Source organism: Echiichthys vipera (assembly GCF_963691815.1).
Source record: "Echiichthys vipera genome assembly, chromosome: 18".
Classification (NCBI taxonomy): Eukaryota; Metazoa; Chordata; class Actinopteri; order Perciformes; family Trachinidae; genus Echiichthys; species Echiichthys vipera.
In genome coordinates, this window is record NC_139843.1 from 24,291,498 (window position 1) to 24,308,701 (window position 17,204).

The window sequence follows — 17,204 nt, forward strand, 5'->3', positions numbered from 1 at the left end:
CAGAGAAAACTCGCAGACAATGGCTAAGAGTCACTAAATGCTTAAGAAATGTTTTGAAAACATATAAATCCCTGACAAATAGCTCTGTTCATTTAGGGGACAGCTAACGGTGTTGCTGAATGAGTTGTGTGCGTAGTGACGCACAGTGGGTAGCCTCCACTTGGATTAAGACATAGGGCCTACTGTAGTTGCATGTTGTTATGGACAAGAAAATGATGTGGATGTTGATTTTATAGATCAGTCCTTAACTGTCAGTGTACAGTTGGTTCACTTGGTAGTTCACTGTATCCACACCGAATACATGGGTGCACAAAACATGTGTGTACAGATGGGGCTTTTAAAGATTATACAACAACAACAACAACAACAACAACAGGACGCTGTGGAATACATGTGGGCTGCTTTATATCCATATGTGTGGTGCTGTATGCTGATGTTAAGGGAAGTGTAGATTTGTGCAATCACATTGTTGTTTGTGGACTGAAATGAGTTATGTTGTTGTGAGTCTGATTTGAAGTGGATCAGTGTTGGATCCTGTCCAGGCCAGCAGGGGGCAGCCTTTACCCAGGACTGGGGCCTCTCTCATGCTGTCAAACAGAAGCAAATGCTTGTCTCATTTGTGTTTTACTGTTAACAAGTTAAAAAGAAAAACATATAACAAGCAGAACATTTTCTGTTATTGTTGTATTTTTATTATTGTTATTTATTGTTGTTAATATAAAAACAATCATGTTTTCCTCTGGATAGTGGATAGAGCTGTCAGTGTCAGCAGAAAAAGCTATTCAGGCTTTAGAGGGTTAGACTTCAGCTAGCAGTTCTTACTCAATAGCCTCATTAGCATTGTGTGCTACTAGTTAACTAGTAAACATTTGGCACTGCACAGGTTAGCTAGTAAAGTCAAAATGTCTCTCACTGGTGTCACTAGGCTTTTGGACATCTCTAGTTAACTAGTGTGGAGAACTTTAGCCTCCTAGTAAACTATTAAAGTGAACCCATGTTTACTAGTTAACATTTGAGAGCTTCTGCAGCTCACTAGTTAAGCAGTAGGACTGTTAGTGGTACTAATTTGGTCTGCTGGACCACTAGTGCGCAAAAACTAGTACTGACAAAGAGTCAACTAGTACTGACAAAGAGTAAACTAGTACTGACAAAGAGCCAACTAGTACTGACAAAGAGTCAACTAGTACTGACAAAAAGTCAACTAGAGTCAACTAGTACTGACAAAGAGTCAACAAGTACTGACAAAGAGTCTACTAGTACTAACAAAGAGTCAACTAGAGTCAACTAGTACTGACAAAGAGTCAACTAGTACTGACAAAGAGTCTACTAGTACTGACAAAGAGCCAACTAGTACTGACAAAGAGCCAACTAGTACTGACAGAGTCAACTAGTACTGACAAAGAGTCAACTAGTACTGACAAAGAGTCTACTAGTACTGACAAAGAGTCAACTAGTACTGACAAAGAGCCAACTAGTACTGACAGAGTCAACTAGTACTGACAAAGAGCCAACTAGTACTGACAAAGAGCCAACTAGTACTGACAGAGTCAACTAGTACTGACAAAGAGTCAACTAGTACTGACAAAGAGTCAACTAGTACTGACAAAGAGCCAACTAGTACTGACAGAGTCAACTAGTACTGACAAAGAGTCAACTAGTACTGACAAAGAGTCAACTAGTACTGACAAAGAGCCAACTAGTACTGACAAAGAGTCAACTAGTACTGACAAAGAGTCAGCTAGAGTCAACTAGTACTGACAAAGAGTCAACTAGTACTGACAAAGAGCCAACTAGTGGAGAAAACTACAGTCTGATATAAAGTATACGGAGTTCATGCTCAGATGGCTCGCCATAGGCGACTGTGGCTCACTGGCAGAGTGGATCGTCGTCCGTTCGAGAGATTGGTAGTTCGATCCCCGCCTCCCCCGGTCCACATGTCGAAGTGTCCATGTCCAAGACATTGAATTGCTCCCCGTGGGGTGGGGGGTGTGAATGATTACATTAGGTTTGATAGTATGTAGATGTCCACTGCCATCTGTGTGATTGGGTGAATGTGACAGACACGCCTTGAGTAGTCAGACGACTAGAAAGGCGCTATATAAGTCCATTACCATTTACCATAGAAGTACCGTTTATAGTTCAGTTAAGGAATTAAGCGAACCCTCTCTTCCTCTGCCAGGGTCAATCGATTCCGTCCTCTCCGTGTGTCTGTCCCTTTAAAAAACACTCGGTAATTTCCGCAGCTCCTCGGCACCGCTCGTCATCGACCCCTTTCACTGCGGCTCCATCGCCGAGCGGACTGGCTCTCTGCTCTCATCCGAGACCTCCGTGCAGACCGTCGGATCTATTCAAGCACCAACGCCGGCTCCCTGAAAGCCTCCAGCTCCTGTACAAATGCAGGCGATCAAATGTGTGGTGGTGGGCGACGGGTAAGAGCACGCTTACACTAACACAGCAGCAGCAGCAGCGTTTTCTCCCGCGGATGGATGGATGATGGGAGGATGCTATGTCGGAAAAGGGGCTGGGGCTGGGGCTCGCCGAGGTGTCGGTCGCCCTGCTTTTCTGCCCGACGCTCGGTGCATTCGCTCGCTAACGTGCTTTGCGATCGCATTCGGTTTGATCACGTCGCGACCCCCGGTTCATCGTGGCGGTAGAGGCGGATGCGGGAACACCTACACGCCTCGTAGGCCACTGAAGGCTGGAGTGCTGATGCACGCTAAGGAATTCGTGGCCCTGTCAGTGGCAAACAGGCCCCGCTGCCCTAATTCTGCTCACACGGTGTCTTTTCTCACTGCACCCGCACCACATCCAGCTTCATCTGCGCGGGCAGGGGGGGCTTCTTCACCCCTCTCTTATAGTCTGGAGATTCAGCCTGGGAAGATGAACCATTAGTGTTGGTATATTTGCAGCATGCTGAAGCGAAATAATTCGGGCTTTTGAATAACATTGTCGAATGCTGCTTTTTTCAGAATTTCTACCTTAGTCTAATAGCCCTAGTCTAGGTCCAAGGCTATTAGACTATAGCCGACCATATATGATCTGTGCAGAAAGACTGGTCCAAATCATGTAAAGGAGCATTAGGGCACTGCTTCTCAAACTGGGGTACTGCTGGTTCTCAAGCGAACGAATCTTCAAAATAACAAAAGGAAACATGAATTACTGAATTAATATAATGCAAAGAAAATACTTAAGTTTAGCATTTTCTGTCATATTTTTGTTTGATTATCAGCCTGTTACGTAGAAATGCTCAGAGCTGAACTGTGATGATGAGAGTGAGCAGAGGTAAAATGACTGGTTCTGATGCCACCTCTTCATACAGTGTGGCTGTGGGAAGAACCTCTGCTGATGACTCTGATTTTACACATCAAGCTCAGTTTAGTCTTCATGGGGAGTAAGTTTGGACAAAACAACCCTGATGATGTCATAACGGAAAGTTTACATTACAAACTGGGAACACATGCTATGAACTTGCTGCAGCATTTAAGCTTGCACTAAATGCTGCAGCAAGTTTTGTATTTGCGTCATTTGCACCAATTTGTACCAATCTTGTTATTTGCAGCAGAAGCCACTGTGTCGGGTCAATGTGCGTTCAGAAAATGGGTCAAATCTGACCACTGGACTGTTTGGGTTTATGTTCATCAAATGGCTAATAAAGGCCTTTTTCAATTTTTTTTTACAGAAGACACTTTTGCATGTGACAGAAATGGTAAATGATGAAATGAACAATGGCAGAATTCCATTTAGCTGCTTCAGTTTCAGGGTCCTGCTGTTCTTCATGCCCACTCACTGTCGCACTGTCATGGTTTACTGAGCCATTGTTCAGTGTTGTTATGAGGAACACCTGTGCTTACTTACAATGACAAGTCAAAATGGGTGCTGTTAAAAGGGCTCATGTACCAGCTGCACAGACATTAGGCTGTGTATGTGGAGACCTTGTGCGTGTGTGAGACCCCGACTGGTGTCAGAAACTCCAGTTCCTTCTGTTATTGTCCTCCATCTCTCTCCTTTATCTTGTCTCCATGTATTCATGTATTGGATTCATAAAGCCTTGGGATGTGTGTGTGAATGTTTCACCATTAAGTTTTAACACCCTCAAATGCACCATCTACATTTATTTGTTCCAGTTTTCACCACAGCGAGCAAATGATTTTCAATGCAACAGAGCAGAACATGGGAGGAGTCATTTTGTGTGTCCACGGTTGTGGAAGAAAAAGCCCCACGCGTGTCTTTAATAAGCAGGCACTTGGAGCATTAAAAGGTGAACAACTGTGTTAGAAAATATCTGTGAGCGTTAAAACCCGGGGAGAAGTTAACCACCACTCCCCAAGATACTTTTCAGTGGGAAACATCAGATTACAAGGCTTCACATTCTTTTCACTTCCCTGATAAGGACAGGCAGAAGACGCTTTTTTAGAGAATTCAGATTTAGATTCTCAGCCGTTTGACGCTTTGGATGAATCCTGCACCTATGGGGCAGAGTTCTGGTCACACCGGCGAGTTGTTTCAAATGTGCTCCTGATTTGCACCTTCTCCATAGCAATGCCGACCGAGGCTCTTGGGAACTGTAGTAGGTAGAGGCCCCCACCGTGAGAAACTGAAGGGCGAAACATCAACTTTTAATGTCAGAAGTAATGTTGAAATCATTTAAACTGATAGCCATGACACAGACCCACAGCGCTGTTACATCATCAGACTCCTGTGTTTCTGTGAAACGGAGAAGAGCATTAAAAGTGGAGTTTACAGTTCTCTCCCACTTCACCAGTCTGTTGGGTGGCTGTCAGCGTTGCATTCAGTCTACACAAACTTTAAAGGATAGATATAGAATATCTAATTGCATTGTGGGAAGTGCAGAACCCCTTTGTTTTTGAAGCTTGACCCAGCTTTGGACTGAAGGTCAGGCCACCTCAGCCTCAGAACTGATTCTGTTCATTCTTTTTAAAAAATCTGTCCCTAACTTGATTAAAGTGTAATGTTAAATGACTAGAGGTACCCATAATGAAGACATATTATGAGAATTTGTAGGTTTATACTTTCTGCTAGAGCAGGTTTACAGGCTTTAATGTTCAAAAACACTGTGTTCACCATCAAGCCACTGTTTCAGCGCCTGTCTCTTTAAGCCCCCCTCTGAACAAGCCCAGTCTGTTCTGAGCAGCTTGTGAGAATAATATCAAGAACCTTTGCAAAGATAGTTTGTCAAGCCATGGGTGGAGATACTCAGATGGAGGATGGGACATTCTAATGAGCCTGCCTTTGACATAGGAAGGAGAGACTAATCCGAACTGCTTGTTGGATCCCTTTTTCTTTTTAATTTTATCATCGAAGCTAGCCACGCATAGCCACATCTCCAGACATCTGGAGCATGCCCTGGCTGTAAAGCTTATCATTCTGGGATAAGGTGGGGGAAACTTGTTTTGCGGACTGGTAGGAGAAGACCTGACATCCGTGGTGTCTCTCATGCGCCTGATCAGATGAGCCAGGTTAGATCTAGGCAGCCCACAAACAAATGGGTTGTCACAGTTTGTGCAAACGTTTGTGCACAAGTACGGAAAAAGTGAGTTTTTCATCATATGTCCCCTTTAACACAACGTCTTGCCTTGCCTTTTTCTACCTCCCTCCGTGTTATTTTCCCACCCTCTATCCCTCTCTGTCGCGCTCTCCATCCCAACCAGAGAAACTCACTGACCTCAAATCAGTCTCATGGAACCCTCACACATATCGGCACTGCGCGTCACCACCATTTTCTGTGTCCATGGAGACACGCACACAAAATGAGTCATTACTTTATGCACGGTCACACAGTCAATACCCGTTCCATGCCACCACCAATCTGTGTGGCCTCCTGCTGCACCTTAATGTGTCAGTGCAGCACTGCAGAGGAGGGGAGGGGGTGTTATGTACTGTATGTGAGCAGGAGAGGGAGGATGTGCGTGAGGGACTGTTTGTGTGTATGTATGTGTGTGTGTGTGGAGGGGGGGGGGGGTCACAGGGGGCTACTGTGTCCCTCAGGCAACATGAATGTAGGCCAGTGTCTGTGTGGCACAGTAAAAGAGAGTATCAGCCTGCCTTCACACTCACGCATGAAGTCTTGCATACACACTTACAGTACATACAGTTTATGAATCTCAATCACTGTATCTGTGTTTGTACCAATGAGCGTGGCACTGTGTTATACATCTGTACTCATGTCTGCCCTGTTGTCCCTCTTCTGCAGGGCTGTGGGTAAGACCTGTCTGCTGATTAGCTACACCACAAATGCCTTCCCTGGTGAATACATCCCCACTGTGTGAGTAAACCACACACTGCACACACGCTCACACTTATTTGATGTAAGCAGCGGTTTTTATGTTGAAGGACCATACTGTCGTTTAGGGTCGGGCTCCACAATCCAAACCTGGCAACCATGAAGATAGTGTTCACAGCACAGACTGTATATAAAGATGGACGACGCGTCTCCACTTGTTCCCACCGCACAAAAGTGAAGCCAAAATATCCTGGATATGGGAGGACTTACCGGATGTAGTAATCTTTGCGTTCCCGATTCCATGCTCAATCATCAAGCACGAAACAATGCGAAAACACTAGAAAAAACATTGGACACAATGCACAAAAAGTTTGAGCGGAATAGTGATGTCTCTGCCGGAGCCTTGCACTGGGCCTTTGCAGAGATTGGACCTAAGCTGCTGGAGGTGTTTCACTACGGCTCTTTTTTAGCCGCGCACCCTCCTCCTCCTGCCCCTAACTCGATTTTGGTAGGGTCTAAAATTATACCCACATACATTTTTTTAGTAGAGGGCCTGAAGATAATTATGAGCCTTTTGATTGGTATCCAAAAAAATTTCGGAGGTGATCTCCTCTTCTCCGCGTGTACAGGAGTGAACGGGCTAATGTTCTTCCAGGCACAGGAACAAACAGGCGCGTGCAGCAGTACTGCGCTTGGCCGCTAAGCCCATGCTGGCATACGCCGAGAGTGCCTGTCCTGGGGACCTGGTCAGTAGTGATCGGGCGATGTCGAAGTCCTTCCCATACACCAGCCCGACCAATCGTGAGTCAATCACAGCTGTCAATCATGGCGTTTCACCCTGTTTTTATAGCATCAAATATCTAATTAAAACCCAACTCATCAGAAAAATGAACAGGTGAAAAACATCAGCATGATTAAAAATGTCCAAAAATGACAGGAAGCATCTTTGGTAAAAAAGTATTTGACGTGTACTTTGACTGTTTAGTTGGCTCATGTCCCATCTGCTAACATAGAGGGGGAGAGAATAATGACTTCTACTGCAGTCAGCAACCAAGGGCGATCAAGGAACTGTTAAGCTGCCATCTTCATAAACAGTCTATGCTTTATAGCTAGCTATCAACTTTATGTCTCTGGATATGTTAAGGCTCATTTCTGCTCCCCTTTCGTGCGTAAATAGAGACGTACGAGATCAACGTTCTAATCGTCACTGCCCTCATACTTTCATGCGTCCTTTACGTTTGAATGGATGTTGATCAAAACATCCTCTAGAGGGCTACGTTCAGATTAAAAAAGTTACTCCGATAAAGTTTTAAAAAAAAGTTTATGACAACAACAAACACGGTGATGACAGAGGAGATAACGATCCTGCATCTGTTAAGAAGGAGACAAAATGGCGGCAGCGTTGTAGAGGATATTGGTCTGTGAGACACTAAAAACACCCCTAAATATGGACGGAGAGTTCCAGTCATCGAGAAACTGACGATGAATGTAGCTTTCAGTATTTCAGGATGTTGGTCTGAGCTTTTGATGACTTGCTCACTCCTGATATTCACAGCACTCTTTGTGTACAGTTCCCCACACTGCCCCCACCATTTCTGGTGGTACTGCAAAGTTTGGTCCGTATCGGTACACATCCGTAAGCTTTCAGGATACGTGCAGAAATACGGACGCTCCCTCCACATCTGTATGCGTATCTAACGTTGAGCATAAATGAGCATTTAATCGGCAATATTGCATATCAGTGACCGCGGCTGATTTATGTTGATATCGTTTTTAATAAAATCTTTGCATCAACACTTTGGTCATCAGGTATATCATTTGCTGGATTGGCCAAAAACAGACCTTCAAGACAGAAATGTTGTACAGTTTCTCAATTAAAGTTTTTCAATTCAGACTTTGATAAGGACACGACTTGTAGAGGGAGGATGGTACAATAAAATACAAAAAAACAAGAAGAGAAGGAAAGTAGAGACAAGAAAAGCACTGACGATACATCCATGATGGATGACTGCACACGAGGCTCAAACTGTTTTATTGTATCACAGATGTTTCAACCACACTTCACAGGACTCGTTTAACATTTTGGGAAACACACTCATTTCTCCTTACTTCCTGCACACATTCAAAAAGGAGATGTAAGATGCCCATGTGACATGTAGGTGTATGTTGTGATGTGTCACGCTTATATAGATTTAGAATAATCCGGGGAGCCATTTGTGTGTTTCGCCATCTAGCGGCGCCGCCATTACTGCGGTGGCATCTCCCTCGTCAATCTCACAGTGAATAGCATGCGGTTTAGCTTAACACAGTGAAAAAGTAATGTCAGCTAAGCTAACAGTCAGTGTGGTTTTATTGTGAAATCAGTGATGGAGGTAAATAATCACAAGTACTCTTCATGAGGTAAAGGTTTGTGATGGTTTTAGAAAAGGTTCACTTCTAATGACAGCTCCCATTCAATCACGCACTTACTGGAGGGAGACGCCACCGCAGTAATGGCAGCTTGTTCACTTCCGGTACTTCGCCGGATTCGTCTTTACAGAGTGAACTACACAAAATACTACTGAGCCAGGTTATGTTTGAAAGCTGGCTTTTAGTAATCAGTGTCATTATGATTTAGAATCAGATTATCTTTCTTTTGGAACAAAAGATGTTCTGGTTTTACTTCGACTCTCTTTACGGGATATTCAGTCCCCAAAACCAATCATTTTGGAAATGCAATCACATCAACTTGGTGTATGCACCCTCTTTTTTTTATCCGCCTTCCTGCAGCTTTGACAACTACTCTGCCAATGTGATGGTGGATGGGAAACCAGTGAATCTGGGCCTTTGGGATACAGCAGGACAGGAGGACTACGATAGGCTCAGACCACTGTCTTACCCACAGACGGTATTCAAACCCCTTCTTCCCACACACACACACACACACAGTCATACACGCACACACACACACACACACACACACACACACACACAGATCTCCCTCTCAACTAGCCATCTCTCTGGTTCTCTCCCAGGATGTGTTCTTGATATGCTTCTCCCTGGTCAGTCCGGCCTCCTTTGAGAACGTCCGTGCTAAGGTCAGTACGCTGACTGTGGAACCTCTCTTTATCCCCCTCCACGCCGAGTCTGACCACAAGAGGCACATCTATGGCTTCACCTGGCTTATCACACTGCCGCCCCACTTGTTCAGACCTCGTCTCAGAACAGTCTGGACTTGGCTGATTCCCCCAGGGAATGTAAGCACAGAGACATGTTGTGAGGCGGGGTCTGAACGAGTCCAAACACTCTGCAGAGGGAGTGTGATGGCAGACAGTGGTTTAGTCTGCTGAGCATCATGAGACGCTCTCGGATGAAATCACACTTTCTTGAAGGTCCAACCTCCCTCTGTAGAGTCTGACGGGTTCTCTCATCATGTTATGTGATGGAAGGCTGCTCTGCCTGAGGATGTTAGGTGTTCATATTATGCTTACATCTATTAAAAAGATCTTGGTAAAAGCTCCACTACTCACAGTGTGTTCATATCACAGTGGAAGGGACGTCGCTCTGCTTCTGTATCTGCTAACTGTTCTCTCTCTCCTCTCTCACTGACTTTGTCCTTTGTATCTACAAATGTGCACGTGTGTTTGTGCGTGCGGTGCCCTAGTGGTACCCTGAGGTGAGACACCACTGCCCCAACACACCCATCATCCTGGTGGGCACCAAGCTGGATCTGCGAGATGACAAGGACACCATTGAGAGGCTGCGGGACAAGAAGCTTTCCCCCATCACCTACCCGCAGGGCCTGGCCATGGCAAGAGAGATTGGTGAGGCTGTGTGTGCCACGTGCACCACTGGATATGTTTCGTATGAAGATTCAGTCATTAAATACTAGGACCACCCCCGACCAGTGGTCTTCATTTAGGCGACTAATCATATCTATATCTATATCTATATCTAATATCTATATCTATATCTATATATATATATATATATATATATACTCAACCCCCCCAAGTATAGCCTCAGCGACTGAATAAAATAATTCAACATAATTAATAGCCATTATTTTAGTCTGCTGCCTGTTAATGACACCAGAAAATTATTTCACATTCTAATTCAGAATGTGTCAGAAAAAATCAGCAAGGAGACAGTCGGAACATGGGCAGGTAGCTAGGCTAGGCTAACGTTACTTACATGTTAAGGTGGGAGGTCATGTTTGTTGGGACGAGTGATAGACAAAGTTTTTCTTGAAGTTGTTCCCATAGTTTAGACGTCTTTCCCGACATGATTGGCTATTAATTATAAACTGTTAACTGTCTAACTATGATGTACAGCCAAGGGACCTTCCATGTAAAAAAAAAAAAAAAAACTCTGACAGTGAGTGAGTGTCACAACTTCCTGTATCTTGCCCTTCAAATCAAAAGCCCTCCAGCCTTTTAGGCCAGCCACCAGTCACAAATTTTCACTTAATTTTGACAAGACAGGGCTCCAAATATTTATTTTTTTCTGCCACCAATCGACAAATTAAATTGTGGTCTGCTAATGATTTTTTGATCGACTATTTGGGGGCTGTCCTATTTATTACCATTTATTTTGCTTCAAATGATGAGTGGCAGTACAGTATACAAGCTTTGCAACAAGTGGGATCAAATATGGGTAGCAAGCATAGACTGTATAAAAATGGCCGTAGCATCTCCGTCGGGGTCCGTTCTCTCAACTTGATCCAATCGTACTCACCTACAGAAGTATTCATCTTGTCAGACTTTGACTCCACCACATTTCCTCTTACCAAAAAAGGGCATGTATGTGACGTTGGCGGAGGGAGATACGTCCATCTTGCTGACGTATACCTCCGAGGAGAAGTGAGGGCCAGAGGCTAGCTGTCACTCAAGAGGCCACACCCCTGGTTGATCCAATAAGGAAGCTCCAAAAACTGCAGTTCTCTGAGTGTCCACTAGGAGCAGGTTTCATAATAGAGCAGTTTCTCATTGACCCCCATGTTAAACAGACTGTTTTCACAGCATCATTAAAACGGTTTAAGGCCTGGTATAAAAAGAACATTCTAGTCGGTATGTTTAGGTCATATCTCCATGACAACACTGAGGGGATGACATAAATAATTGTGTATTTCTCCTGGTTTAATGGTGTTAGCCAGCAGATGTTTTTTTTTCCACTATTCAAAAATATGTAATTCAACAAACGCCAGTCAGAAAGTTAATCTCTGACAAAGCTAACATTAGTAGCTAGCTAACGTTGATAGCTTATGCAGCTGAGCTTTGTTTCGGCTCTGGGGTGAAGTTATTAAAGCCAAACAGTATGAACACATTTGTGTGTGACTTAAGTGCTACTCGAGTCCGAGTCTCAAACTCGAGTACCCATTTCTAGTACGTGACGAGTATGGAACAAGAACGTGTTACAGCGTTTCAGAAGCGTTTCAATGTTCTGTCTCCATGATTTAATCTGCACACACACTGAAATCTAACGCTTTGTGGTTTTCTTTTAATTCTGAGCTGGAAATTCAAACCTGTACTCACAGAAGTGCTGAAAGAATGGGTGATACAACGTGTTAATTAGTGAGCTTTAGAGATAGATTTATGAACTTCGGACAGACGAAGCAAGCATTCCTTTAAGCAAGTAAGTCAAGGGGAACCTTGCTTAAAATGAAGACAAAACCAAAAAACTAAATACTCTAGCCCAAACCCTCTATGATAGATTCTTTGTTCAAACCTTCACACATATTTTACATATACCATGGCAGCCATCATCGAGGTGGTATCAAAAACATTTCCAGGTACTATCCATACCCTCTGCTATCGGGAAAACAAAAAAGAGCGAGGGGAGTTGAGTTGAACCAAGTCGAGGTGTGCCATGCAGTGGAAAAACCGCTGCACAACTGGCCAATTGCTGCGTTAAGTAGATGTGCTTATCAAATTGTCACCTTTGGAAAGTAATCGATGGTCACAGCTGACAAACGTTTGAAGCATACTTAGGCTGATGACGTATCTGTTTGTTTTAACCGTCTTTATTTGAGCCTTGCTGTACTTGTGTCACTGAGAAATCTTTTTTCCCATCATGCTCTCTTCCTTCCTCAGGAGCTGTCAAGTACCTGGAGTGCTCTGCGCTGACCCAACGAGGCCTGAAGACGGTATTCGACGAGGCCATCCGAGCCGTGCTCTGCCCTCCGCCTGTGAAGAAGAGGGGGAAGAGGTGCACCATGTTCTGAGAAGGAAACACTGCTAAAACACTACACTACATCACCATGAACAACAACCACTACTTCTCTGAGAGGATGAGACAGAAAACTAGCGAGTGAGTGTGCACTGCTGAGATTGCTTTCTTTATATTGATGTTTTTTCAAAGCGGTCTATTGGTCTTGTTACCAATATTTAATCCAATTTTTTACCATTACTGAATAGGCTTCTAGGTTCTCTGTAAAAGACATTGACTGTCCACCTACTTTGTACTCATAGAACCACATCACACCAAGCCATGAGGGCTGACAAAGGTTTCTATTACTCGTCTTCATACTGCAACATCTCTTCTTTTTCAGCCATGCTTGCTTGAATCAATGCAGTGTTGACTAGATAGAAAGTGAACTATGAATACGCCTTCAGGTCAGAAGTTACCCTCAGCTCCTGCTCTAAGATCAGCACGTGGAGACAAAATGCATACTACTGGCTCGCACACATAAATCTGTTGCTGCTGACGGTGAAAACAAGATACTCCTGCATGCATTCACTAAACTAAAGCAGAGCACAGTGTCTTCAATGGAAATCATGTGCTTTTTACATAAGGACTGAGAGGGGAAAGTTAAAGGGAAAATTCTGGCTCGTATTCTTGTATTTTTAGCCCTCACCAAGTTAAATGCTGAGATTTAAGAACACATGATGAGTCAAGAAACACAAGAAAATGCTTACTCGTTGTTGAAGCCCTGTCATGTCGAGGGGCCCTGTGTCAAAATCCATTTTAACACCTTCATTATTTCAGTTTTCAGAGTTTTTAGACACTCAGCAGTCTCTTCTCATTTCATCACTTTAATCCTCCTCTAAACCAACACTGGTTGGTTTGGTCGCTCGTCAAACTTCTCCAAATTTTCTCCTCCGTACGTTACCAGACTGATCTGAGAGTAAAATACAGTGGAGCTCAGAGATCAGGACGGTCTCACGAGGCTATAGTCCTTTAGGATATCTCATCTTAGAATGAGTGCACTGTAACTGATAGTGATAGGAATGGTAGAAACTATGAAAATGTTCCTCTAAAAGGCTGAGCATAACATTAACATAGCAGCTGACTTTAACCCTCTGAACTAATTTAGCCTCAATTAACCTTGGGAAGGCTCCTTCTCAATCTCTTGAATAGTAGTTTGACAGAATATCAGGTCCACACACTTTTTTCTGGGGCTTTCAGCCACACTTTGCTGCCTGAGCAGCAGCAGACGGAGATGGGTTGCTATTTACAAGGTGAAGAATTCAAATTCAAGCTCAACTTGTGAGTAGGGGTCATCTCACAGAAAAGACTTCTGTGGGTCCTTCACTGGGTCTTCTTCGCCCAGTGAAGCCCACTAGATGTGAACGAAGGCTCTGGAAAAAGCTATTAAGTGATCCCTGAAGCTGTTTTACTTCTGAAACATTTCACTCTTAGCATGGTGCTCTCCTTTTATGGTGAAAAAAGGATCAGTTTCTCAAACACAACACGTGTTCTTACTCTGGACAAACGTCTGATCTTAGACAAGCATCTTTGGGTAACTTCGTCTAACTGTGAACATGTGACAGACGAGCATGCCAAACACGGGGGCTGTACAACCTTGCTGCCTGAGCTCTGCCTCTGGGGGCGGAGGAGCTTGCATGGGTCTTAAAATATTCTGTCTTAATTTATCCCATTGTTTAGATCTCGTCTCTGTTCTCTGTGTATGCGCGTGTGTGTGTGTGTGTGTGAGTGAGTGAGTGTGTCACAGTCGTGTATATGGACGCTGGTGTTTGTGTGTGGACGAGCACGTGTCGGTATCAGTGAGACCGCTCTGTTTCACAGTTTGGGGTAGTGCATAAAAGACAGTATTGTTTTAAGCCAAGTTTTTTAGTGTCCAGTTTTTGGTACTATTTCATATTGTATTGTAGTAATACACAAGACTTTTCAACAAGCTGTGGACATAAAGAAAGAAAAAAATGATATTAATGACATCTAGTGATGTACAGAATAATCCTTAGAAAAGGAATGCGTTATGAATATCTACATGTACCTGAATATTAAGCTCTTAAAACTAAAACAATTCAAACTAAAGGGATTCTAGTCGCTTGTGTTGAAGTTAGAAGTGTTGCTAACAGTGTACAATAAAGGGGCCAATCTTAGTGCAGATGGCACCTTTATGAAATGCATTTCTGTGTGGTTACAGGTCTGCAGTGTGTCTGTCTCCCTCGTGTGGTGAGACGCAGCACCGCAGTCCACTCTGTCACGCTGTCTTTGGTTGGCATAGCAAACTGTGTGGTTGAATCATGTCGTGTGGTCCTGCCTAGCTAAGGTGTTGAAATGTAGATGAGAAACGCAGCAAAAAAAGTCTACTCTACTATTGCATGGAAGTTCTCTGGTTATTTGACCCACTGTAATTCGTAGGAGAGGTTGTATGATGAAATGCATTGGCCATGTACGTATGTAATGTAAGATGACTTGTATACTTGTTCCAACGGTTTGTCTTATTTTTTATTACTTCACATGTCTGTGTGGTGAAATATTTCAATTTTTTGTATACTAAATACAAATGTATATGTAAGGTATTCTGCATTCTGTCATGATTTTTCATCTCTTTCTCTTTACAACCCGTAATAACACGTCAGAGCACTAAAGAAACAGAGTTAAAGTGAAATTCCGGCCCAAAATCATCCCATGGGGTGTTTCGGCACTTGGCTTTATCAAATAAGCCATCAAACTAATGCTGCTGAAAATAACAGCAAACCTCTGCAGCAGCATGAGAAGAGTCCCTACACAGAAAACAAAGCACCAACAACGTAGTTAGTGAACCCAGAGTTTATTAAAAGAGTCTTTTAAAGACAGGCAGCACGGTGGTGTGGCAGTTAGCACTGTCGCCTCACAGCGAGAGGGTTCCAGGTTCGACTCCCAGCTGGGGCCCTTCTGTGTGGAGTTTGCATGTTCTCCCCGTGTCTGTGTGGGTTTTCTCCGGCTTCCTCCCACAGTCCAAAGACATGCAGGTGTTAGGTTCATTGATGACTCTAAATTGCCCGTAGGTGTGAATGGTTGTCTGTTTCGGTTTGTCTCCATGTACCCTGTGATAGACTGGCGTCCTGTCCAGGGTGGACCCCGCCTCACGCCTGATGTCAGCTGGGACTGGCTCCAGCGACCCCGATAGGGATATGAGGTTGAAGATGGATGCATGATGTTTTAAAGACTTACCTACTGGCCCCTGTACCAGCTCCTCTCATAGTCTATTCAAGTGGATTACCAAAGTCAATCCCAAAGGAAGGAGCCCATTGGTGCTTTGTTTTGCGTGTAGGGACTCTTCTCATGCTGCTGCAGAGGTTTGTTGTTATTTTCAGCAGTATTAGTGGTTAAAAAAGACCTTTGAATGCCTTCACCATACTGCCCCGAGCTAATCACTGTTAGCCACTCTGCTGGATTTCTCTGTTTACAGTTTATACACAAAAAAACATCTTGATGGCTTATTTGATGTGTGTAGGGGCCGGAAAAAAACACGGAATGATTTTGCGCCGATATTACACTTTAAGTAGGCAGACTTTTTGTAATCTAATTCAAAACAAATACAGTACAATAATGACAGAAGGATTAGTAAATAAACCAATGTGTAAATGAGCCAACCAGAACACTGGTCTTTGCGCTTTTTAGTATTGTGCTTGGACTACTGCTACAGTATTGTTTAATCCATCTGTTCCTCCAAACTAGCACAAATATAGAAGGACCGACCTCTGAAGTGCACGGTTTTGGGACGTCACATGAACATCTCTTCTTTGAAACTGGGAGATTATGGCTTCATTTAGAAAGATGTGTTCAATATATAGACAGAGACATGAGTCAATTAATCAATTAGCTGTCAACTATTAATCAACTATTGAACTATTTGAATTATTGATTAATCAGTTTGAGTCATTTTTAAAGAGGAAATGTCCAATTTCTGGGATTCCAGTTTGTTGAATGTGGATTTTTTCTGGTTTGTTTCCTCCTCTTTGACAGTAAACAAAAAACAAGACATCTGATGACGTACTCTTGGACTTGGGAAACACTGATTCATGTTTTTCACCATTTCATCACATTTTAGAGACAAAAGAAAAACAATCACTTAATCCCGAAAATAGTTCCCAGATGAATCAACAAGAACAACATCATGAGTTGCTGCCGTCAGTGTGAGAGAACTTGTTGATTGTTCGATAAGTCGATCAACAGAAAATTAATTGATACTTATTGTGACAATCACTTACTCATTTTTCAAGTGAAATGACCAAACCAATGTGAGGCTTTTCCTCTGCTTATGTGATGAAGGTTGTTTCTAAATAAAACAGGCCCATTTGAAGACATATTATGGGACTAAAGGAAATTATAACACACTTTACAATATCTATTTATTGAACTTCATTCAGAAAATAATCATTAGCTGCTGCCAGCCTGTCTTGAATATCAATTCAATTCAATTCAATTTTATTTAGAGTGCAAAATCATAACAAAAGTTATCTCAGGACACTTTACAGAGTAGGTAAAGACCACACTCTATGACTTCTTTATGATTTGCATAGACCCAACAATTCCTCTGTAGAGTACAGTGGCGACGAAAACCTTCTCTTTAACAGGCAGGAACGTGGAACAGACCCAGCTCTGTGGAGGACGGACATCTGTCTGCACCGGTTGGGGAGGAAGAGAAGAAGAGAGAAAGAGAGAAAAGACACACAGATGGACAGACACAAAGACGGACAGAGAGACACAGACAGACACAAAGACGGACAGATGGACAGACAAAGACAGATAC

The 17,204-nt window shown here is 43.3% G+C and overlaps 1 protein-coding gene across 1 annotated transcript; it reads left to right on the top strand.

Annotated features, from left to right (window-relative positions):
* The first annotated feature begins 2,288 nt into the window (after nt 1–2,288).
* On the top strand, nt 2,289–12,469 carry LOC310961049 (ras-related C3 botulinum toxin substrate 3). Its single transcript, XM_083932983.1, has 6 exons — nt 2,289–2,429; nt 6,212–6,283; nt 9,011–9,128; nt 9,256–9,318; nt 9,885–10,044; nt 12,313–12,469. Exons 1-6 carry the CDS (start codon nt 2,395–2,397, stop codon nt 12,441–12,443), a joined length of 579 nt encoding a protein of 192 aa, XP_083789109.1. The 5' UTR covers nt 2,289–2,394; the 3' UTR covers nt 12,444–12,469.
* Nucleotides 12,470–17,204: the final 4,735 nt, after the last annotated feature.

Excerpts from the sequence above, each read along its gene's own strand:
- LOC310961049 (XM_083932983.1), top strand. The coding sequence starts at position 2,395 with ATGCAGGCGATCAAATGTGTGGTGGTGGGCGACGG. Across the intron at positions 9,129-9,255 it reads CACTGTCTTACCCACAGACG|GATGTGTTCTTGATATGCTT; the intron begins GTATTCAAACCC and ends GTTCTCTCCCAG. Across the intron at positions 10,045-12,312 it reads GGCCATGGCAAGAGAGATTG|GAGCTGTCAAGTACCTGGAG; the intron begins GTGAGGCTGTGT and ends TTCCTTCCTCAG.